At 40.9% G+C, this 24,105-nt stretch overlaps 1 protein-coding gene across 1 annotated transcript in view; it reads right to left on the bottom strand.

Moving 5' to 3' along the window:
- The window catches only part of LOC109912406 (broad substrate specificity ATP-binding cassette transporter ABCG2-like), a 105,209-nt gene that overhangs the window by 29,921 nt on the left and 51,183 nt on the right, over positions 1 to 24,105 (bottom strand). The window contains exons 5-9 of the mRNA XM_048609151.1: positions 23,788 to 23,945; positions 17,545 to 17,696; positions 8,131 to 8,262; positions 2,220 to 2,446; positions 2,028 to 2,110 (exon numbers count right to left, since the gene is read on the bottom strand). Coding sequence (XP_048465108.1) covers positions 2,028 to 2,110; positions 2,220 to 2,446; positions 8,131 to 8,262; positions 17,545 to 17,696; positions 23,788 to 23,945 — 752 coding nt within the window. The remainder of the gene's footprint in view (positions 1 to 2,027; positions 2,111 to 2,219; positions 2,447 to 8,130; positions 8,263 to 17,544; positions 17,697 to 23,787; positions 23,946 to 24,105) is intronic.

Genomic DNA, 24,105 nt, shown 5'->3' with positions numbered 1-24,105 from the left:
TAAGTTTAAGGTGAGTGGGGAAAAATTTAAAAGGGACCTAAGGGGCAACTTCTTCACGCAGAGGGTGGTGCGTGTATGGAATGAGCTGCCAGAGGAGGTGGTGGAGGCTAGTACAGTTACAATGTTTAAAAGGCATCTGGATGGATACACAAATAGGAAGAATTTAGAGGGACATGGGTCAAATGCTGTCAAAAATGACTATATTAATTTAGGATATCTGATCAGCATGGACGAGTTGGGACTGAAGGGTCTGTTTCCGTGCCGTACAACTTGATGAATTTAAGTTATAACAGAGTATTTTGAACTTATCTACGTAACCAGGCAGAGTCAGTATGATTTTATGCAACTATCGACCAAGCTATTGGAGTTCTTTGAGGGCATAATATGTGCTGTGAATAAAGGGGAACCAGTGGATGTATTGTACTTAGATTTCCAGAAGGCATTTGGTAAGGTGCCAGACCAAAAGTGATTGTAAATAATAGAAGCTCATGGTGTAGGGAAGCATACTGACATGGAAAGAAGATTAGTTAGCTAACAGGAAGCAGAAAGAGGGTATACATGGGTCTTTTTCATAGCAGCATGATGTAATGAGTGTGTGCCACAAGGATTGGTGGTGGGAACTCAGCTATTTACAATTTATACAAAATGACTTAGATCAGTGGTCTCCAAACCTTTTAATCACAAGATCACTTTTTGAATTTAAGTGCAATCTAGGACATAACCCAGAGAAAATATAGAATACACAGCTTAATTTTGGTGCTTTACAAATCTATATGTAATTACTCATTTTGTCCTCTATTCACCAAGTCTCACTGTGACACCTGTGACTGCATATTATCTGCCAGTGCCTTGAATTCTGTTACCCATACCTAACTTCCATGAATTTTTTTTCAATTATCAGCTTTAGATCATAAGAACTAGGGGCTGCAGTAGGCAATTCAGCCCCTCCAGCCTGTTCCGCCATTTGATACGATCATGGCTGATGTCATTTCAGCCTCAACTCCTCTTTCTCCTCCTTAAATTTATTTAATGTCCGAGCATCCACTGCATTCTGGGGTACTGAATTCCATAAAATTCAGAGAAATAATTTCTTGTCACCTGTTTTAAACCTGCTACCCCTCATCCTATAACTATGATCTCTCATTCTAGATTACTCCATTTGTGTTTGCTCAACGGTTCCTACTTTGGCAGAACTCTAACAAACCTAAAAATCTGGTTTTCAGAACCCTCCATATAGTCTCATGCCTCCCTCCCACTGTAACTCCCTCCAACCCATATTTCTTCAAGATCTTTGCACCCCTCTAGTTCTGAAGTGAGGTTACACCATAAATAATCTCCTTTTTATATATCCACCATAAAATTATTTTATAATGGGAACTGCCAAAATAAACATACATTGTGATCACACTCTCCCATCCGTGATGATATTGTAATGCTCACATTAGCAGAAGGGTTTGAAATGCTTACAAAACTGATTTCCATTATAAATATGGAGATAGCAACATGATAATGGTCAAAGCCAGCAAGAAATCAGTGTAGATTAATTATTTATAATATATTATGAATGGATAGAGTGATTGGATGAATTAGTGTCTTCTACTAAACTCCTGCTATGAGGCCACAGGAATCTGGCTAAATCCATTGGAAAGCAATAGGTAGAAGGTTACATTGAGTCCCTGTAAATTCTTGGATTTTCCAGTTGGTCTTGCTCCTTAAAACGTTAGTAATCTCAGTTCGCAGTGGAAGGAAGTGTCAAAATTCTGACAGATGACTGATATGCTGAGAGATCCATTGCAGAGATCCAGGATCTAGGAGATCCAATTTGACCTGCCAAATAGCCCCTCCACCATGCGCACAGCAGGTCACATGCCAGTTGCACAGTTATCTACTGGTCTCTTTCACTAACTCAGAAATTCCAGGATCACGTCTTTGAATTTTTTCATGTCCTGATCATTCTCAGGAGACAAACAAACTGGTAAACTGCAAGAAGTTAACAAATCCTTTTCCACAATGAATCATCTATGTACCTGTTTTGAATTCCACTTGAATCAAGTTTTAGTCCAAAATAGATCGCACCAAGAAACAATCCCAGAAGACTATTAAGAAAAACCTGCATTGAGATTGTAGAAGTAATGTTAAGTCACTTCAGCAGAGGTCTGCACAAAATTCTCATATATTTAAACAAGTCCTTAAATCAGTTTGTATTTAATTCCTCTCACCTCAGCAATAGATGACTGCGGGTTTCGAATAAAATTCTTAAATATCCGGTTACTAACCCAGAAAAGTTGATGTAAGAAGCTTGTTGTATATGTAATTGACTGCATTTGTATTTCTTTTATTCCTCTATCACCCCTAATCCCTTCTATCTGCATAAGCATTTCCACTGTCTCTTGATATTGGCTTGATTTCATATAGGATTCAGCCAGCTTCTCTGCAAAGGTTTTTTCTTGTTCCATGTCTGAGATTGATTTTCCTGCAACTGAAAGAATTAGCAAATCTACAAAAATATCAGGATTTCACCTTGAAAGGTAACAGACCCGAAACATTAACCACATTTTTGTCCAGAGGTACTGCCTGATCTGCTGAGTTTGTCAGTTCATATTTAAGGATTTGAGGATTTCAGTATTTTGTTCTGATAATAATAATTATTCATGAAAATTTCTAATTACATAATACTTTTAACGTTTAAGAGCATCCTTAGGTGCTTCACAAAGAAAGGAAGCAAGTATCACTCCTTTGTAGAATGATTAGGAAAGGTGCCTGGATTTCGAGGATGATTTTAGATAGCTAGTTAGAGTTAGATTGATGTTAAAGATTAGGAAAGGCATTCTAAAAGTAGGATCTGAACGGTTAAAGAATCTGTGATCAAAAGGCAGTGATTTTTCTATATTAAATTTATCTGTGATAAAGTAGGAGGACCAGAAAATGAAGGATATGCAAAATTGAAAGGAATTCCTAATGTAGGGCAGACCCAAGAGGAATTTGTAGACTGGGGCAATGATTTTAACTCATCCATTTAGGAAGGAGGTACACTTGCATATCACTGCAGATGACTAAGTGAAGCTTGGTGAAAAACAGGGTATTGGCTTTTATGTAGTTGCAGACTTTTAAAGCATGCACTAAAACTTTATTTCCCTTCCTTCCAATGGTGGCAGAGGTATCAAAGAAGGTATAAGCATTGCAAAGCCGCTAAACACAGTGAATTAGGGCACTCGGAAGAAATTGTAATGGCTTAGTCGTAAATCTACGGTAACAAGCGATATCCAAACTCCACCACTCACTAATCAAGAGGAGTATTCAGTCCTTATATCAGCAAACATAGTGGTATGGATAAGGAAAAGGCTTAGAAGTTGTGTACAACTGATACAATATAATGAATCCAGGGATAAAAAGCTGTAATTGCAAGAGACTTAGGCCAATGTTAATCTCTATATATAATTAATAGTGGGTGATAATGGATAAACTGTCCTTCATACAGCCACTCAATCTTTGATGATGAAATGTTTACAAATTCAATCTTCTGAAGTGGGCTTACCAAATTCTCTCTTTTAATAGCAAGGAAACATGACCTAGTGCTTGATTGTAATAAGTAAAGTTACTGACAAATCCTTACGTACTTGAAGAACTGGTCCAACAACCCGTTGTTTCTTATCTACTAAGAACACCAAAAGCTGGAGATCACAGTGGTTCAGGCAGCATCCATGGAGTGAGAGCAAGCTAACATTTCAAGTCTAGATGATTCTCCATCACAGCTGAAGTGAAGTCTGGAGGTGATAGAATTTATGCTGTAGTTAAGAGGGGGGGCAGTGGTGGGGTAGGGAGTTTACGGTGCTGGGGAATAAAAGATGCTGATAGTTCAGATTAAGTGATTGGAATGTGAGACTGGCAGAAAAATAGTGTGTCTCCTGCCAGACTTGAAAGGCAGACAGTGGGATGGAGGGAGGGGAGAAAGGACATAATAACAAGCTAAAAGAAAGGGAAGAAATGTCAGTGTTTGGTTTCTCCAGTGTAGAGTGGGTCACATTGGGTGAAGTGAATACAATACACAAAATTGGAGGAGGTAGAGATGAAATGAAAAGCAGTATTTCACATGTAACTCCTCCAATCTTATGTATTGCATTCATTGCACCATTGTGGCCCATTCTACATTGGAGAAACCAAATGCAGGCTGGGTGACCAGTTTGTGGAACACCTCTGGTCTACGCGCAAGCATGACCCCAACCTTCCTACAGCCGGACATTTTAGCACTGCATCCTGCTCATAAGCCCACATGTCTCTCCTTGGCATGCTGCGGTGTTCCAGTGAATCATAGAGCAAACTGGAGGATCAACATCGCATCTTCAGACTCGGCAATTTACAGCTTCTGGACTTAATATTGAGTTCAACACCTTCAAACTGTGAACCATCTCTTCCCTATTTTAAGCTTGTTACTATGTCCTTTCTCCCCTCCCATCATCCCAGTGTCTGTCCTTTCAAATCTGGCAAGAGACACACCATTGTTCTGCCATTCTCACATTCTGATCACCTAATCTGAACTATCAGTATCTTTTAGAATCACAGAATCGCTACAGTGTGGAAGAAGGCCATTTGGCCCATCAAGTCTACACCTTACCTCCAAAGAGCAGCCTGCTCAGACTCACCCCCTTACAATATCCCTGTAACACACTGCATTTCCCATGGCCAATCCCACCTAACCTGTACATCTTTGGACTGTAGGTGAAAACCCACACAGACACGGTGAGAATGTGCAAACTCCACACCGTCACCCAACGCTGGAATTGAATGCCGGTTCCTGGCACAGTGAGGCAGCAATGCTAACCACTGAGCCACTGTGCCACCCTATAGTGTGATTGAACTTGAAAGATTAACTCAGTTTCTCCCTCCACAGATGTTGCCAGACCTACTGATTTTCTGCAGCATTTTGTTTTTATCACTACTACAATGTTCTATTCCTTGTAATAAAGCACAGCATGCCTTCTTAATTACATGCTGTACCTGCAGACTAACTTCTTGACTCGTGCACCAGAACACCTAAATCCCTCTGCCCATTAGAATTCTGCAATCACTCTCCATTTAAGTGAGACTGCTTTTTAATTCATTCTGCCAAAGTGAACAACTTCACATTTTTCCATGTTATATTCCATCAGTCAGATTTCTGCCCACTCACTCAACCTATTTATAACCATCTGCAACTTCCTTACATCTTCTTCATAACATACTCTCCTACTTATTTTGGTGGTGCCTGGAAATTTAGCCACCATTCTTTCACCCCCCTCATTTAAGTCATTCATGTCAATTGTAAAATGTCGAGGCTCCAGCACAGAACCCTGCAGAGCTCTTCTCGTTACATCTTGCAACTCATTTATGCATACTCTAACCCTGACCCAATCTTCTATCGATGCTAATATGTCACTACCTACACCACGAGCTTTTCATTTTCCACAACAATATGGCACCCTATCAAACGCCTTCTGCAAGTCCAAATATGGTACATCTACATGCTCCCCTTTAACGACAGGCCATGTTGTTCCTTCAAAGAACTTGAATAAATTGTTAAGCACGATTTCCCTTGGACTAAAATACTGACTCTTTCCAATTATCTGAACCTTTTTTTAAGTGGAAAAACTCTAACATCTTCTGCATAATAGATGTCAAGCGAACAACCTATAGTTTCCTGTTTGCTGACACACCCCGCCCCCCCGCTTTCTAAAATTTGAAGGGCTTTATTTGCTACTTTCAGGAAGGAATTTGAAATCAAAGATAAGAAACTAGAAAGCTGCTGTGTGGAAGTTGTTCAGAAGGAACAATCAGGATTAATTGTGGTACCCATACAGTCACACACACTATCACATTTGAAGAGAAGCTGCAGGTATGAAAGGATAAATAACTCTTTACTGTTTTGTTTAAACATTGGTCCTCATGCAGAGACAAGGTAGTGACTATCAGTGGGTTGTTCAATTAGAGGCAGTGGCACCACTATACCTAATTCTGTCCTCAAACAACATCTACATAATGCATGTTTTCTATAGGGAAATGGGTAAAGGAACCCTGGCTGAGCTTTTCTCCCCAAAGGCATCAATGCCGGCATAATTCAACTGAGGTGTGTTCAGCCGGAGATTGAAACAGAAACAATCCTGATCTGTACAGTCAGGTGCCAGCTATGTCTATGATAATTTCATCCCTTTTTAAAGTAAAAGATATAACATATATCAGGCCATTTGTTTTGACAAAGGGAAGAACTGTTTGAAGGGAAGTGCAAATTGTATTGAAGCCCTAACGTTAAAAATCATTTCATCCTCTTTTAGGTCACATCAGAAATTCGATCCATGTCAACTTCCACTTAACCACAAAACAACAATTAAAACCTCTTCGCTTTGCCTGGTGATCATTTCTGAAAGTAGCATAAGCTAAAGGCTGACCATGTGCCTTCTGGTTTTGAAGTTGGCTCAAGTCCATAAGGCTTTAGAAGAGTGTGCAATACTGGACTCTGTGCTACAGGTAGGAAGTTGAGAAGTAGAGAGATTACAATGTCGATTCAGAAGGACAATTGTTTAGAATGAGGACATTCAAATCCAAAAAAAGACAAAAAAAATGAAACTGTTCACTTTAAAACAAAGATAAAGGATAGAATAGAATCCCTACAGTGTGGAAACAGGCCCTTCAGCCCAACAAGTTCACACCGACCCTTGGACCATCCCACCCAAACCCAGCCCCCTATAACCCACCTAAGCTACACATCCCTGAACACTACGGGCAATTTAGCATGGCCAATCCACCTAGTCTGCACATCTTCAGATTGTGGGAGGAAACCAGAGTACCCGGAGGAAACCCACGCAGACATGGGGAGAATGTGCAAACTCCACGCAGTCACCTGAGGGTGGAATCAAACCCAGATCCCTGGTGCTTTGAGGCAGCAGTGCTAACCACTGAGCCACTGTGCTGCCCTAAATGAAATGGTGATGATATGGTAATGGTAGGATGAAATGGTAAAAATATTTACAATTGAGGAAACAAGAAATATGGGACCAGACAGTTTCCAGTGAATGAAACACATGGATAGAAGATTGAATGTGTGAGATTCAGGATAAATTAAGAGAGGAAGAAAATTTGTTTATACAGTAAAGGTTGTAATGTTGTGGTTTCCATTGTTGGGAGTTTGCGATTTTAAAAATATTTATCAATATTTAAAAATTGTTGGATTGCTGGTTGAAGGAGAGGGGAAATAACAGAGCAGGAAGCAGCTAAGATCAGGGAGTGTGGTGAGAAGCAGTATGAGGTTGGGGCAAACAGCCTGTTATAACTTCTTTGTAAATAGAAGATAAATAACAAACCTCTACCTCAGCATCCAAGTAAAGTTGCAATCCCTGGATGTATTTATCCAACTCTATTCTGAAAAGTTCAAGGGTCTTTTTCTCCAACAGCACCCTACACCCATTTCCCAAACCCTGCCACCCCCAAACCATAGCTTAAATGCTGTCCACTCCACACTTCACGTTAGCTCTAATGAAGAGTCATATAGACTCGAAACGTGAGCTTGCTCTCTCTCCGTGGACGTTGTCTGACCTGCTGTGGTCTCCAACATTTGTTGTTTTCAGAACAGATTGCAGCATTTGCAGTAATTTGCTCCTACTTTCTTATCTACTACCTGCTCCATGTGCACATGAATCTTTCTTCCTTGTCATTCATTTGGCTATACCTGCCTAAATTAATACTGAAAGAAAATTTTGGGGTTTCAGTTTACTTAGAAAAACTGAAGTCACTTGGCAGTATCCATTACTAGCTACTCAAAAGAGATCAGAAGAATAAATTTTACAAGTTTGTGTTCCTGGCAGTTCTCCGACCTGACATGTGCTTTGGGAACTTGAACAGAGTTCAGTACAAGAGTGCATGGCATTTTAACACTGCAGAGAATCAAATTGGTTATGACGCTCTCTTTGGCCAAACTCCCCATCCTAACATTCCAATAATATGAACTCCCGCATTAGGCACACATAATGAAACACATCATTTTCTTTCTCCAGTTATAAGTTCAAAAAGTTAACCATAACATTTTTCATTTTTCTGTAAATGAAAAATCATTAGTTTTAGGGGGAATAATTAACCAAATTTCTGAAATATCAGCATAAATACCTGAATTTTCATTGTCTAAACCTACTGCCAGCTGATGATTTTCTTTACTATTAGTGACAACTGGAGTGGAGTCTCCATTAATAACATCTAAAAAGAAATCTGCTGGATTGTTGAAGGTTTCGCACTCATAGCCTGAAACAAAAGACACAACACCAACACTTATATACTGGATTTTCCTTGCAGTATCAAGTACCTGAGAATTTTGAAGAAACTGATTACTTTATACCCCTCTTTACAGGCTTTCCTACTGTTACAGATAAAGGAGGAGAGACAAACTCAAACACATAATTCCGTTCCTCTCTATCCGCAATCATTGTGGTTTAGTTTTGAAAAGGTGTGTTTCTAAACCTCTGCTAGTAGGTAATCAAGTTTTATAGACCAGCAGCAAACTTTTGTGGGTTTGGGCAAAGATATACTTATCCTGAAAGATCTAATGCTACATCAGTCGCATTGCACACAGTCAGGAAAGATATAATTAGAGAAGACAGTGCCCTTCTACCGGTATGAAACCAAAAGAATAGTTGAGGTTGTAGACTTGCTCACCAAGCCGGTGTGTTTGATTGCAGACATTTTGTCACCTGGCGTGGTAACATCTTCAGTGCGTCTCCGGTGAAGCATTGGTGTTCCGTCCTATTTGTTATTTATATGCCTCGGTTTGCTGGGCTGGTGGACATTACTTCTGATTCTGTTTCTCAGTGGTTTGTATATTGGGTCCAGTTCAATGTGTTTGTTGATGGAGTTCCGGTTGGAATGCCAAGCCTCCAGGAAGTCCCTGGCATGTCTCTGTTTGGCCCATGCTATTACGGATGTGTTGTCCCAATCGAATTCATGTCCTTCTTTGTCCATGTGTATTGAGACCAGTGAGAATTGGTCATGTCTCTTGGTGGCTAATTAGTGTTCATGTATCCTTATTGTCAGTTTTCTTCCAGTTTGGCTTATGTAATGTTTCTCACAGTCCTTACATAGTATTTTGTATATTATGTTAGTTTTATTGGTTGTGGGTATGGGATCCTTTACATTCATCAGTAGCTGTCGTAGGGTAGTTGTTGGTTTGTGGGCTACTCTGATATCTGACCCTATCTGATCCATCAACAAACACATTGAACTGGACCCACTACACAAACCACTGAGAGACAGAATCAGAAGTAATGCCCACCAGCCCAGCAAACCGAGGCATGTAAGTAACAAGCGGGACAGAACACCAACGTTTCACTTGAGGTGCACTGACAATGTTACCTAGCAGGGTGACAAAACTTCTGCAATCAAACACACCAGCTCGGTGAACAAGTCTACAACCACATCTACAACCCCAGCTACAAATCTACTCAAAAACTTCAAGAGAGTAGTTATCAGTTTGTGTGTCCTTGATAGTTCAGTAAAGGAGGAAGTCTTCCTCACTCCTAATTTGGATTTGGGAAAGCTGAGGTTGGATATCCAGAATAATTGCAGGTTTCACTGAAGAGAATGCTGTTTCAGCAGTTTATGTAGACAGGCACTCATGGCTGTTATATCAGGGGCCTAATTTCCTTACAGGAGAACCTGACACTCTGAAATCAGGCTGGGAGGTTTAAATGATTATTAAGCTTCTCAGTCCTTGAAAGTTAAAGTTGGCAGAGCCTTTTTCTACACCTGCTGCCTTGTCATTTTTATTCAGAAGGGCGATGGGATAACAGGGTTTCAATATGAGGAAATTAGGCAGGACAAATAAAGGGTGGTCATGGCTTACTAACATACATTTTTCAAAGAGATTTGGGAGATAGATGAGGGCAATGCTTTTGATGTAGTCTACTGGGACTTCAGCATGGCTTATGATAAGGCCACATGGGAGATAGCAAAGCCAATTTCCAAGGAAATTTAGCAAATTGTATCCACAATTGGCTGAGGAGCAAGAAGCCGAGGGTGACAACTGAGGGGTGTTTTTCCAACTGAGTCCCACAGGAATCGTTGTTGGGGCTCTTGCTGTTTGTGGTTTATATAATTTGGAATACTGCGTTCAATTCTGGCCTCCCTGCTTTAGGAAAGATGTTGTTAAACTTGAAAGGGTTCAGAAAAGATTTACAAGTATGTTGCCAGGGTTAGAGGGTTTGAGCTATAGGGAGAGGCTGAATAGGCTGGGGCTATTTTCACTGGAGTGTTGGAGGATGAGGGATGACCTTACATCATTGTGAGGGGCACGGATAAGGTGAATAGTCATGGTTGTTTCCCCAGGGGAGTCCAAAACTAGAGGGCATAGGTATCAGGTGAGAGGAGAAAGATCGCCAAAGGGGCCCAAAGGGCAACTTTTTCACACAGAGGGTGGTGCATGTATGGAATGAACTGCCAGAGGAAGTGGTGGAGGCTGGTACAGTTACAATATTTAAAAGGCATCTGGATCGAATTATGAATAGGAAGGGTTTAGAGGAATAAGGGCCAAATGCTGGCAAAGGGATTAGATTAATTTGGGATATCTGGTTAGCATGGACAACTGTGCACAGTTATAGAGTCATAGAATCATTTGACACGGAAACAGAACCTTTGGTTCAATCCATCCCATGTCGACCAAGTTTCCCAAACTAAACTAGTCCACTTGCCTGTGTTTGGCCCATATCCCGCTAAAGCTTTCGTATTCATGTGCCTATCCAAGTGTCTTTTTAAATATTGTAACTGTAACTGCATCTACCACTTACTCTGGCATTCCACATACAAACCACCCTCAGTATGAAAAAGTTGTCCCACAGGTCCCTTTTAAATTTTTCTCCTCTCACCCAAAAATATGCCCCCTGGTTTTGAACTCCCCTATTCTAGGGAAAAGACCTTATCTATGCCCCTCATGATTTTATAAACCTCTACAAGGTCACCCATCAACCTCCGACGCTCCAGTGAAATATGTCCCAGCCTTTCCAGCCTCTGCTTATAACGTAAACACTCCAGTCCGGGCAACATTCTGGAAAGGCTTTTCTGAACCCTCTCCAATTTTATAATATCCTTCCAATAGCAGGGTGACCACATTACAGAGCCCACATTACAGATGAGATGATGCTGGAAGTCTTAAAACACATTAAAATAAAACTGGGACCTGTTGAAGTGTATTCCAGGACTTTGTCAGAAGATAAGGAGGAAATTGAGGGGCCCCTAGCAGAGATATTTGTATTATCAACAGCCACGGGTAAAGTGCCCAAAGATTGGAGGGTGGCTAATGTTGTGCCATTACTTAAGAAAGGCTGCTGGGAAATGCCTGGGAGCTACAGACCAGTGAGCCTAACATCTGTGGTGGTTAAGTTGTTAGAGGGGATGCTGAGATACAGAATCTACAGGCATTTGGAGAGGCAAGGACTCATTTGGGATAGTCAGCATGGCTTTGTGCATGGGAAATCACTGAATGACTATATGGACTTTAGCAAGGGCTTTGACAACGTACTGCATGGAACGTTGCTGAATAAGATTAAATCTCATGGGATTTAGGGACAGCTAGCCAATTAGATACAAAATGGTCTTGAAAGTAGAAGACAGAGGGTGGTAGTAGAGGTAGTAAGAACTGCCGATTCTGGAGTCTGATATAACACAGTGTGGAGCTGGAGGAACACAGCTGGCCAGACAGCATCAGAGGAGCAGGAAAGTTGACATTTCGGATCGGGACACTTCTTCAGATGCTCCTCTGATACTGCCTGGCCTGCTGTGTTCCTCCAGCTCCACACTGGGTAGTAGTAGAGGGTTTTTTTTCCAAACTGGAGGCCTGTGACCAGCAGTGTGCCACAGGGATCGGTGCTTGGTCCACAGTTATTCGTCATTTATATAAATGATTTGGATGAGAAATTAAGAGGTATGATATAGGGGTGACCTGTACCTGGCCATGTAAGGAGGCTTGTACGTAAACATACTAAGCGGCCCATGCCTGCTTACAAGATGGCAGACAGAAGTTAAGCAAAACTAAGCAGTCTGCTCACACAGTGGAATACAATGGTACCTTTGAACAGAACTGTTACAAGGTCAATAAAGGAATGCTGTATATTCCCATTCAGGACAGTTCTGATAAAAGAATGCCTTAGGACAGATAAATGACCAATTCCAGCTTTATTAATAAAACGGTGATTGTCCCAATAAATAAATAACTTCAGGTGCTAGATTAGGTCCTCAAGCAAATGCAAGGACAACAGGTGAAGTAATTTTGTAGTAATAATTGCCTCTTTGAAGCTACCAGCAATATTAAATAGTTTCTAGCAAAAAATGCTCTAATCATAGAAATTGGTTTCAATACATAACCAGGATATAATACAAGCCTTAAAAAAATTTAAGCACAGATGTAAAGATTAACTAGCCTTAGGAGGCACCTTCTCTTATGCCCTGACAAGATAGATTGATCACAACCCATAAATTACAAATTGCTGACAGTCGAAGTAGTTGTATAATGTTACACTTCTAATTAATTTTATAACAGAAGTTAACTTATAGCAATTAATTAAAACTAACTAACTTTTATTTTAACATTATGTAATTGGGACAGTGGGAAAATAAAAAGAGTAACTGAATGTGATAAAAGACAGCACCAAAACACAACGGGTAATAGAATTTGAGCTGTCCTTACAGATAAACAAGCCTGAGAAAGACCCGAAGGAATGTAGCCATTAAACTTTTGGAATGCGAATGAATAGGACGCATGGGAAGATCCCAAGGCCTAGAGCTTACAATGTCCAGCTAACACCATAAGATCATGAGAACCTGGGCTGTCCACAGAAGTCCCATCACTGATTAGATGTCCCACAGGATTGGGTGCTTGAATTAAGGGGAAGGACAATGGCTACATTTTATTTGATTACTGTAACACAAAATGTATAAAGTGCTATATTTCTTTGTAAAAGCAGAGGGTGTGTCATTGATCTACCTTATGATGCCAGATTTGGGGAAGATCCTTGGCCCTCTCCTTGCATAAACTAATTTCTGCTTGAACAAACATCTTCCACGTGCCTAAATCCTGCCTGCCTCCTGAGTCTTTGTCTCGGGTCGGGAAAAATGCTCCTACAGATTGGCGCTGCGAGCAGGGTGCCCTGCCTGAAGCTGCTACACCTTGGGCCATGGTCTGGGTGAGTTTGTTTATTTACCACCCTTTCTAGCTAGTATGGCACTTGGTGCGGGGCTTCTGTAAGCCAGGGCATAAATTAACTGCAGGATCAGGCAGAACGGAATAGGCGTCCAGCATGAAAGTGCGTGAAATAATGCAAGAACGCGAAACAAGGAAGGGTTGAGAGTCCCCGCACACAATAGAGGAGAAAAGTGGAGGGTTGAGAGTCCTGGTGCTATCATGTGCAGAAATAAGGGTAAAAAGGGTGAAATAAGGGTAAAAAGGGTGAAATAAGGGTAAAAAGGGCGAAATAAGGGTAAAAAGGGCGAAATAAGGGTAAAAAGGGCGAAATAAGAAGAAAAAGAAGTGAAAGAAGAGAAAAAAAGAGCAAAATAAGAGGGAAAAAAGTAGTAAAAAAAGACAAACTAACAGGAAAAAAGAACTGAAATAAGAGAGGGAAAAAAAGCGAACACAAAAAAGACCAGTAATCTCTGGCACAAGAGAAGTGCAAGGTAAGAAAAGAACAAGGGTCTGGAAATAATAAGACAGTAAAATAGAAGCAGCCACAGTTGGGAGAGAAATAGTAAGAACTACAGATGCTGGAGTCAGAGAAGACACAGCGTGGAGCTGGAGGAACACAGCAGGCCAGGCAGCATCAGAGGAGCAGGAAAGTTGACGTTTCGGGTCCGGATCTTTCTTCAGAAATCTTTCACCAACGTCTAGTACAGCTACACAAGGCATCCCAACTCCTATGCACAATGCTCTGACCAGTGAAAATAAGCATGCCGAAAGCCTTCTGCAACATCCTGTGACTTTACTTTCAAGGAGCTATGAGCTGTACCCCTAGATCTCTTTGTTCTATAACACTCCCCAGGGCCCTACTGTCAACTGTGTAGCTCCTGCCCTGGTTTGACCCACCAAAATGCAATACCTTGCATTTATCTAAATTAAACTCCATCTGCCATTCCTCAGTCTTCTGGCCCAGTTGATCAAGATCTCACTGTATTCTCAAATAACCTTCTTCACTGTCCACTATATCATCAATCTTGGTGTCATCTGCAAACTTACACACCATTCTTCTTAATTTCTCATCCAAATCATTTATATAAATGACAAATAACTGTGGACCAAGCACCAATCCCTGTGGCACACTGCTGGTCACAGACCTCCAGTTTGAAAACAACCCTCTACCACTACCCTCTCTGTCTTCTACTTTCAAGACAATTTTGCATCCAATTGGCTAGCTCTCCCTGTATCCCATGAGATTTAATCTTATTCAACAACCTACCATGCAGTATCTTGTCAAAGGCCTTGCTAAAATCCATACAGACAATGTCTACCACACTGCCCTCATCTACTTTCTTGGTGACCCCTTCAAAAAACTCAATCAAATTCATGAGACAGAATTTTCCATGCACACAGCCATGCTGACTATCCCAAATGACTCCTCGCCTCTCCAAATGCCTGTAGATCCTATCTCTCAGAATTCCCTCTAACAACTTACCCACCACAGGCGTTAAGTTCACCAGTCTTTAGTTCCCAGGCATTTCCTTGCAGCCTTTCTTAAATAATGACACAACATTAGCCACTGTCTAATCTTTGGGCACTTCACCCGTGGCCGTCGATGATACAAATATCTCCCACCGGGGGTCCCGCAACTTCCTGCATACCATCCAACAAAGTTCTGGGTATACTTCATCAGGTCCCAGGGATTTATCTACCTTAACGCATTTTAAGACTTCCAGCACCTCCTCTTCTTTAATGTGGACTCTCTATAAGACATCATTATTTATTTCCCCAAGCTCCCTCACATTCATGCCATTCTTGATGGTAAATACTGATGAGAAATATTCATTTAGGATCTCACCCATCTCCAGTGGCTCCTTAAAAGGACCTATTCTCTCCCTAGTAACTTATTTGCCTTTCATGTAGATTCTCTTTGGATTCTCCTTTATCTTATATGCCTAAGCCACCTCACAGCCCTCCTGATTTCTCTCTTAAGTATACTCTAACACCCTCTATACTCCTCAAGGAATTCACATGATCCCAACTAAAAGAGACTGCCTGGTCATTTTCTTAGTGAGACCATGTTCTGCATTAATTGCAAGTTACAAAACCAGTGAGAAAATTTATTATAAATGCAAGATTTCCAAACACTGTACAAATATTTTCTGCCCCGCCATGGAAAGATTAGCACAAAAGGGTGCAAGGACACTGTCTCTAGTTTTCTGTGCTTGTCATGCTTTGTAAGTGGAACTGCAAACTCTACTATTATACGTCTGGTAGCAAGTTAGTGAAGGAGACAAGAAGGTCATCTTTATTCAACTCTAAAATTTATTCTCAAGATTTAACAGATATTTTTAGTCAACCTGTTCAAGCAAGTTATGACACATCTCGGGAACAAATGGGACTCGAATCTGGGCCTCATAGCCCACAAGCAGGGATACTAACTATTGAGCCACAAGGACCTAAAGACAAAGTGAGTCATTACAAACATACAGATATTTTCTAATTAACCTATTAGAGATATTATTACACATTCTTGAAGCAGGTGGGACTTGAACCCAGGTCTCCTGGTCCAAAGGTACAGGCACTATTACTGTACCACAAGAGCCCCATAAAACACACTCCATACTTACGCACAGCCCAACTATTACAGTCAGAGAACAGAGCCCTGGTCTTTCACATGAAAGGTGCAGATACTAATCACTACACTGCATGGGCCTTCCATTACAAATATACTCGTCTAACTCCTATCACCAATGTCAATAAGTGGCTTTTTACATCATTTGACACACTAGATTAGACCACATGGAATACAGAGAGAACTAGCCATATGGATACAAACTGGTTTGAAGGTAGGAGACAGAGAGGGGTGGTGGAGGGTTGTTTTTCAGACTGGATGCCTGTGACCAGCGGTGTGCCACAAGGATCAATGCTGGGTCCACTGGTTTTTGTCATTTATATAAATGATTTTCATGTGAATATAGGAGGTATGGTTAATAAGTTTTCAGGTGACACCAAAATTAGAGGTGTAGTGGACAGTGAAGAGCATTACCTCAGAGTATAATAGGGCCTTGATCAGATGGGCCGAGGAGTGCCAGATGGAGTTTAATCTAGCTAAATGTGAGGTGCTACATTTTGGCAGGGAAAATCAGGGTAGGGTTTATACGTTTAATGGTAAAGTCCTGGGGAATGTTGCCGAACAAAGAGACCTTGGAGTGCAGATTTGTAGTTCCTTGAAAGCGGAACTGCAGGTAGACAGGACAGTGGGCGTTTGGTACACTTGAAGTTATTGGTCAGTGCATTGAGCATAGGAGTTGGGAGGTTATGTTGGGGCTGTACAGGACATTGGTGAGGCCACTTTTGGAATTCTGCATTCAATTCTGCTCTCCCTGCTATAGGAAAGATGTTGTTAAACTTGAAAGGCTTCAGAAAAGATTTACAAAGATGTTGCCAGGGTTGGAGGATTTGAGCTATAAGGAGAGGCTGAATAGGCTGGGCCTATTTTCCCTAGAGTGTCAGAGGCTAAGGGGTAATTTTATAGAAGTTTATAAAATCACAAAGGCCATAGATAGGGAGAATAGTCAAGGTCGGTTCCCCAGGATGGCAGAGTCCAAAACTCGAGGGCATAGGTATCAGGTGAGAGGGAAAAGATTTGAAAGGGACCTAAGGGGCAACTTTTTCATGCAGAGGGTGGTGCGTGTATGAAATGAACTGCCAGAGGAAGTGGTGGAGGTGAGTACAATTACAACATTTAAAAGGTATCTCAATGGGTATATGAATAGGAAGGGTTTAAGAGGGATATTGGTGAAATGGGACTAGATTAATTTAGGATATCTGGTCACCATGGGCAAGTTGGACCAAAGGGTCTGTTTCAGTGCTGTACATCTCTATAACTCTATGACTTTATAAACAAACTATCCAGTGATCAAACCATTAAGAATATAAGTAATAGGAGCAGGCCCCTCATGGGTGATGCTTGATAATTGTTGTTTTAATTCGTACTGTGGGTAATTTGGTAGTGGTAAAAAAAATTCAGATGTGTGATGTAGCATCTCTATAATTGAAAAAAAGAGAAAAGAAAAGGGAAAAAAAGAGATTGGAGCAGGAGTCCATTCAGCTCCTCAAACATGTCTGATCTTCTACCTCAATACCATTATCCTGCACCATCCCCATATCTATTTGTAATTTGAATGTGTAGAAATCTATCAATCTCAGTTTTGAACATTTCTAATGAATGAACATCCACACTCCTCTGGACAGATAATCCAAAGATTCACGACTCCCTGAGTGTAAGCAATTACCACTGAGTGCCCCCAAACTTTCTACACTTAATCCTAATCTATAGGGTTAACATCTGCTGAAGTGTTTCTCACCAATAGATGAAAAGTACTGTAATGCAGTGTTGGCTGGACCATGATATACCATTCTTCCATTCAACAGCAGTGTCAGGCTATCAAAAAGCTTAAATATAAAGTATTGAGGTTGGTGGATAGAGAATATAATTGTTCGACCATATCTCGATAGTCTAGAATGAGAAAAATAAGAATTCACAAAGTGTATTGAGAATATGCTTCAAATCTTACACAGGAAACTCCATAGCCTCTCCTGATTGATCGTTATGACTTCAGCAGGACATCACAAAAACCTCCTTTTTCATATCTGAGCAGATTCATTGCCAATTTTTAGCTCAAGACAAAAATTTCTGGGACTTAGTATAAAGCAAATTTCAATTACAGAATCCGTTGTCAGATACAGCAAGGGCTTTCAAAATACTCAAAAATGACAAGAAACTTTACCCATTACCTGCATCTATTGAAAACATCGCAGTCATTTTTGTACTGCTTCTGGGAAGATTTCTCATTGCCAGTATGTACAGAGATAATGTGGGCATCCGAATTAACATTTGAATAATCAGGAGAAAAAATAGACAGGGTTGTAAATGGAAATTATGTTCTGCCCACCTTTTTCAATTGGTAAGATATATTTGGAGCTGATTGTGTGCTATCCTCTCCCACTTAGGTGAAAATCAGGTAGAGTGACACTAAAACCATTTGAAGACGCTATTGGTTCAGATCATTACGTCATCCATTTGGCAGGGCCTGTGCTTGAAACAGAAGGGAAAACTGAATGACTGAAAGTCCTGTACTAACTTCCAGCCATGGAGCCTTCCAGCTGCTATTCAAAATATCCCTAAAAATCTACTCATGACCACGGAAAAATGGTGGTAATTAACTGTTCCAGCCTTAATGGCCTTTATGCCTGCTACTTTCAGATTCTCCATTTCCGATGGCTGCTGCTCACCCAGCAGTGAGTTAGGAAAATGAATGAAGAGACATTAAAGCATCTAAACCTTTTAGAAAACTTAACTGCAATTGAACTTCTCATTATCTTAAATGATTCCAAAGACTCCCCAGACAATGCGATTGGGTTAAAAAAAAACTTCAGTTGGTGCAACCCAAAAAAATCTAACAATTCAAAATGGCCATGACATATAAAATTGTTATGCCAGCTTTTAGTCTTAAATTATTATTACATTTAAGTACATATAAGCTAGATTACGGTCATTTCAGAGGACCGAATCTTATGCATCTTTGGCTGAGTGTGAGTTGCATCAACTTTTTTTGGAGAGATTCCCTCTTCGAAGCCAGCAAAATTTCTCAACATATCTTATCAAACATGCCTCATTAACTACCTCACCCACATTTATGGTGTCCCTCATATCCAATTCTATCTCAATGTCACCACTCACTGTTCCCAGAACAACTTGCTACTTAACAGACATCCACCAAAAGACCAGCATCACTGGCACCCACACCATCTTTAAAAGGGTGCTGTGCACATGGATGAGTATTGGCAAATCAGCATTGCTCCTAATCAGCAGTGTAATGGCACAGCAGCCACACTGCTCACAGCACACGGCCATCATGTCTGACACTGCCTTGTGCATACAATCCATTTTCTCACACTCCTCACTATTTAACCATCAGATCACACACTTTACCCATCCTTAGATACTTCCCATCAGAAGACCTTCTCTGATTCCCCACTACTCTTTCCCCAATGCCCACTGGAAACCTACATTTTGTCATTGTCCAGTAGGAGAACATTAAATACTAGCAAGCATTCAGTTACGAACAAACATGAGCTTTTATTGACAGCCAACAAAAGGAAACAGGCTGCAGTTCACACCCACAATGCAAACCAAATGCTGGCATCCTGACCTTGAGAGTCCACGATGGTCTTCTCACACAGCTGGCATCTACTGGAACCAAATATCAGTCAGGTACTGTCTGCATTGTGGTGCCAATGCAGCCAAGTTCTGTCAAGGAGAGCTTCATCCAGCTCAATTACCTCATCTTTCCTCTTGGTCAACTGCTCCCATTTCCCTTGTTCCTCAGCACGTCAGGATGTTGCAGCACAATCTGTCTGAACTACACTGAATGACTCCCAGATGGAACCATACCTTGAACAGCCCTATCATCTACCACACCTCAGCCCAGCTGAATCATCAAGTGTACCAACTTGGTGAAGGTACTGCACCAGCTGAGAGACCAACACATTGCATCCAATGGGATGTACAGGGGGTGCCTGCTATGGTCTAACTCCGTTTCCATCCCAGATCTCCTTAAACATTCCACTTTCTATTGCATTCATTAGATTTCATATTTACATGACTTATGATGTTCCTCTTGTCCTGCGGCACCCTTGGAACTTCCACAAATGGTGGGTGTTTTTGGCCAGTAGTCACATTTTTTAAAGTTATTTCTACCAACGTTTGCATCTCTGAGATGACAATACTTCTTTAGTTTGCTCTAATGACACGTAACATTTACAAAGGCAAAATAAACTTGGAGGGCAAGTGTTGTATATGGGTTTGAAATCATTAATACTGAGGAATACCATAAGCACTATCCACAATGATGATGTCATGTGGACATATGGGAAGAACTTAAGAACTTGAAAGAGTGAGACGTAACATCTGAACCTCCTCAAAGTCTCTGTAGCAACATTTATCACATCAATGTATCCTGTAGCTAGTTGCTAACGTGCAATTAGCAATATCTTATTAATTACAAAAGACCTTTCTGGATGGACAAGGAAGTGGCTTTTCTTTAGCACACTAGACAAAGGAGGCCCTGTATTTCCCTAAAGTTAAAGGATGAAGGCAATAATTTTAATTATGAGCAGCAACATAGTGAGCTGACATGCACACATAATACTTACCGTGGTTAAATTTTGACTTCTTTGTCAATACTCCTATCCACCTCTGACCCAAAATCATTCAATGATTGCCTCCGCTGCTCTGTGGGGAAGAGAGTGCCAAAGACTCTCTAACAGAAAAAAATTCAATCATCTCAGTGTTAAATGGGAGGACCCTTTAATTTTACACTGTGCCCCCTGGGTCCCATTCTCTCCAGCAAGGTATTCTTTCAGTGCTCACACATGTCTTGATTTTCTATATCTCAGTAAGATCACCACTTATTCTTCTAAACTTCAATGCAGATTGGTCCAGCTTTTCTAACCTTTCCTCATCAGATAATCCTAGCTAGGTATGATTCTAACTGATGCAGAGTTGTTCCAATGATTCCCACTGAGTTCAGTTTTGCTAGGGCTCCTTGATTTCACACCCAGTTAAATCCATAGAACAGAATCTGTAGAATCCAAACAATGTGTAAGCAGGCCACTCGCCCGAGTCCACACCTACCCTCCGAAGAGGGTACCCCAGCCAACCACCCTATCCCTGTAACCATGCATTTTCCATGGCTAATCCACCTAGCCTACACATCCCTGGACACTGTGGGCAATTTCCCACGGCCAATCCACTTAACATGCATTGTGGGAGGAACTGGAGCATCCAGCGAAAACCCACACTGACACGGCAAGAAAATGTGCAAACTCTGCAGAGATAGTCATGTGAGGCAGGAATTGAACCTAAGTCCCTGGCACTGTGAGGCAGCAGTGCTAACCACTGTGTGACCCTTGATGTCAAGGGCAATCAGCCTCGAATTCAGCTCTTTTGTCCATGGTTCGATCACTTAGAACCACCAAATGCTCACCAACTGTTTAATTACTTGTTTTCTGCAATGTCCCATTTTGATTTTTATCTCATCCTGGCTCTCAGCTTCTGCTTTAAAAGAAATTGTGTCCAACCCACTATATTTTCAACATATTTGGGTCCACTGTAAACCAAAACTCAGGACTATTGAATCTTGTGCCATTGGATTTTTAATGAACAATTCAGAGCAATTATCAGACAGTCAAAACAGTTCAATCATCACATCCAACACGATCGTTTTATAGGGCAGAGGCATTCTATTCCTCTAAACAGACACATTGACCTAACAAAGTACATCTTGAAATTTAAAAGATATAAATGCAAGCACTTTTTTTCTTGTTGAATGTCTGCCAAGAAAATTCCAGTTGATGCTTTTCCTAATGTATTTGCATAGGGGCTCACATGAGAAACAAAACCTCTTAGCACCAGAAACAAAAGGTCAATTCATTGTGCTGTCAATTCTTTTCTGCCCTCTGCCACCAAAATTCTAACATTTGCCTTTGACTCTTAACTACTCAAATGCTTTCTATATGGTCCTCTTTCCTCCATCCTTCATAAACTTCTATTTGTCAAAACCCCAGCTGCATGTATCCTCTTTCACACTAAGTAGCTGATCAACTTCCGCTTCTGGTTCCTTAATGATTTAAATTTAAAGTGTTGTCTTCTCTGATCTCACTCAAACCTATTCAGGTACTCTCCTCCAGCCCTATAACCCTCTTCCCCTGAGTACAGTCCACCTGACGTTTGAGTACTACCCCAGCTTCATAGCCTTTTGCTGCCTGACCACGTTCTGAAATTCCATCCTTCCCCTCTATCACCTTCTCTTCCTTTAACAATTGCTTCAGAACCCGCGCCTATAACCAAATCTTTGGTTACTCTTCCAAATCCCTCCCTTCTGACTTGTTGCTAGTTTTCCTATTGCCTAGCTACAACATTATATTTTTAAAATGTCTTTAATTAATCAAACTATTATGGGATGACCTAGACATAGAGTTTGTTAATATACATTTTCACCATGATCGCAGAATTTGTTGATGATCACTACAAGGTGATGTCAGCTCAGCCATTTTCAGGTTGAAATGGTGCCTGGCAATTACCATGGTTTTAACACCACATGGTAAAGAATACATTATCTTCTCCAATAAGCCCAGAGAGGTATCTCAGTTGACAGAAACACGGGTTACGTAACTGGCAGAACAATTTTTAAAAATTCTCTTGTGGGACCTGGGCTTGCTGGCCATTTATTGCCCGTCCCTAGCTGCTCTTGAGAAGGTGGTAAGCTGTCTTCGTGAAACGCTGCAGTCCATGTGCTGTAGACAGACCCACAATGCTGTGAGGGAAGGAATTCCAGGATTTCGACCCAGCAGGGAAGGAACAACAATATATTTCCATGTCAGAATGATGAGTAGCTTGGAAGGGAACTTGCAGGTAATGGTATTCCTATGTATCTGCTGCCCTCTTCCTTCTAGATGGTTGTGGGTATGGAAGGTGCTGTTCAAGGATGTTTGGCAAATTTCTGCAGTGCATCTTGTAGATAGTATATAGATGTTTGTGGATGTGATGCCAATCAAATGTGTTGCTTTGTCCTGGATGGTGTCAAGCTTCTTGTGTGTTGTTGGATTGCACCATCTAGGCAAGTGGGGAGTATTCCATCATACTCTTGACTTGTGCTTTGTAATTGGCACACAGGGTTTTGGGGAAGCAGGAAATGAGCTACTTGCTGCAGTATTCCTGGCTACTGTATTTATTTGCCAAGTCCAGTTGAGCTTCTGATCAATGGTAATGGATGTTAATAGCAGGGGATTAAGTGATGGTAATGCCATTGAATGTCAAAGGGTGCTGGTTAGATTATCTTTTAATTAGAAATGGTCATTACCCCGCATTTGTGTGGCATGAATGTTACTTACCACTTGTCAGCCCAACCCTGGATATTGTCCAAGTCTTGTTGCATTTGCACATGGACTGTTTCAGTTTCTGGGTCAAGAATAGTGCTGAACATTGTGTAATCATTGGCGAACATTCCCCCTTCTGACCATATGATGGAGGGAAGTTAATTGATGAAGCAACTGAAGATAGTTGGACCTACAACACTACTCTGAGGAACTCTGGAGCAGAGATGGCTGAACTCCAACAACCACAACCTATTTGCCAGGTATAACTCCAACCAATAGTGAGTTTTCCCCCAAATTCCACTTATTCCAATTTTGCTAGGGCTCCTTGATGATGCACTCAGTTGAAAGCAGCCTTGATGTCAAGAACTGTCACAGCTACCTCACCTCTGGAATTTAACTCTTTGTCCATGTTTGAACCAAAGTTGTAATGAGGTAAACTTCCAATTTCCTACCTAATTTAACATTTCCTCATAAGCAGATATGTTATGACACACTTTTAAAGCAGACGAGACTTAAACCTGGGTCTTGCATCTCAGACATAGCTACACTACCACTGTACCTCAAGAACCAAAGTCTTGTAATCTTGGGACAATATTTTTTCAGTGCTTTAAAAATCTTTCATTCATTGATAGAATGAAAGCATTGTAGTGTCATAATAAAATTCATACCTTTTCAACAGTGTCAACACAGATTTTGCAGTGTTGGAATCCAAGCCTGTTGTGGGCTCATCCAAAAACAAAACAGGAGGATCAGTTATGAGTTCCATACCAATATGTGTTCTTTTTCTTTCCCCACCAGAGACACCTCGGATCAATTCTGTACCAACCTGAAAAAGACAGGCTGTCTAAACATATTGTCATTATACAAATGTCATCCTCTTAAACTCTTATTAATTATTGAATTAATTTATTTACCACAATAAGTAGCTTTAGCAGAATTTATATTTTTTAAGTTTTTGAATTTAATGACAAATTGCTATCACGTGT

The sequence above is a fragment of the Rhincodon typus genome, chromosome 20 (genome assembly GCF_021869965.1).
Source record: "Rhincodon typus isolate 14 chromosome 20, sRhiTyp1.1, whole genome shotgun sequence".
NCBI classification, from domain to species: domain Eukaryota; kingdom Metazoa; phylum Chordata; class Chondrichthyes; order Orectolobiformes; family Rhincodontidae; genus Rhincodon; species Rhincodon typus.
The sequence above is the reverse complement of the archived record's forward strand: the minus strand, read 5'-3'. Positions and strand labels throughout refer to the sequence as shown.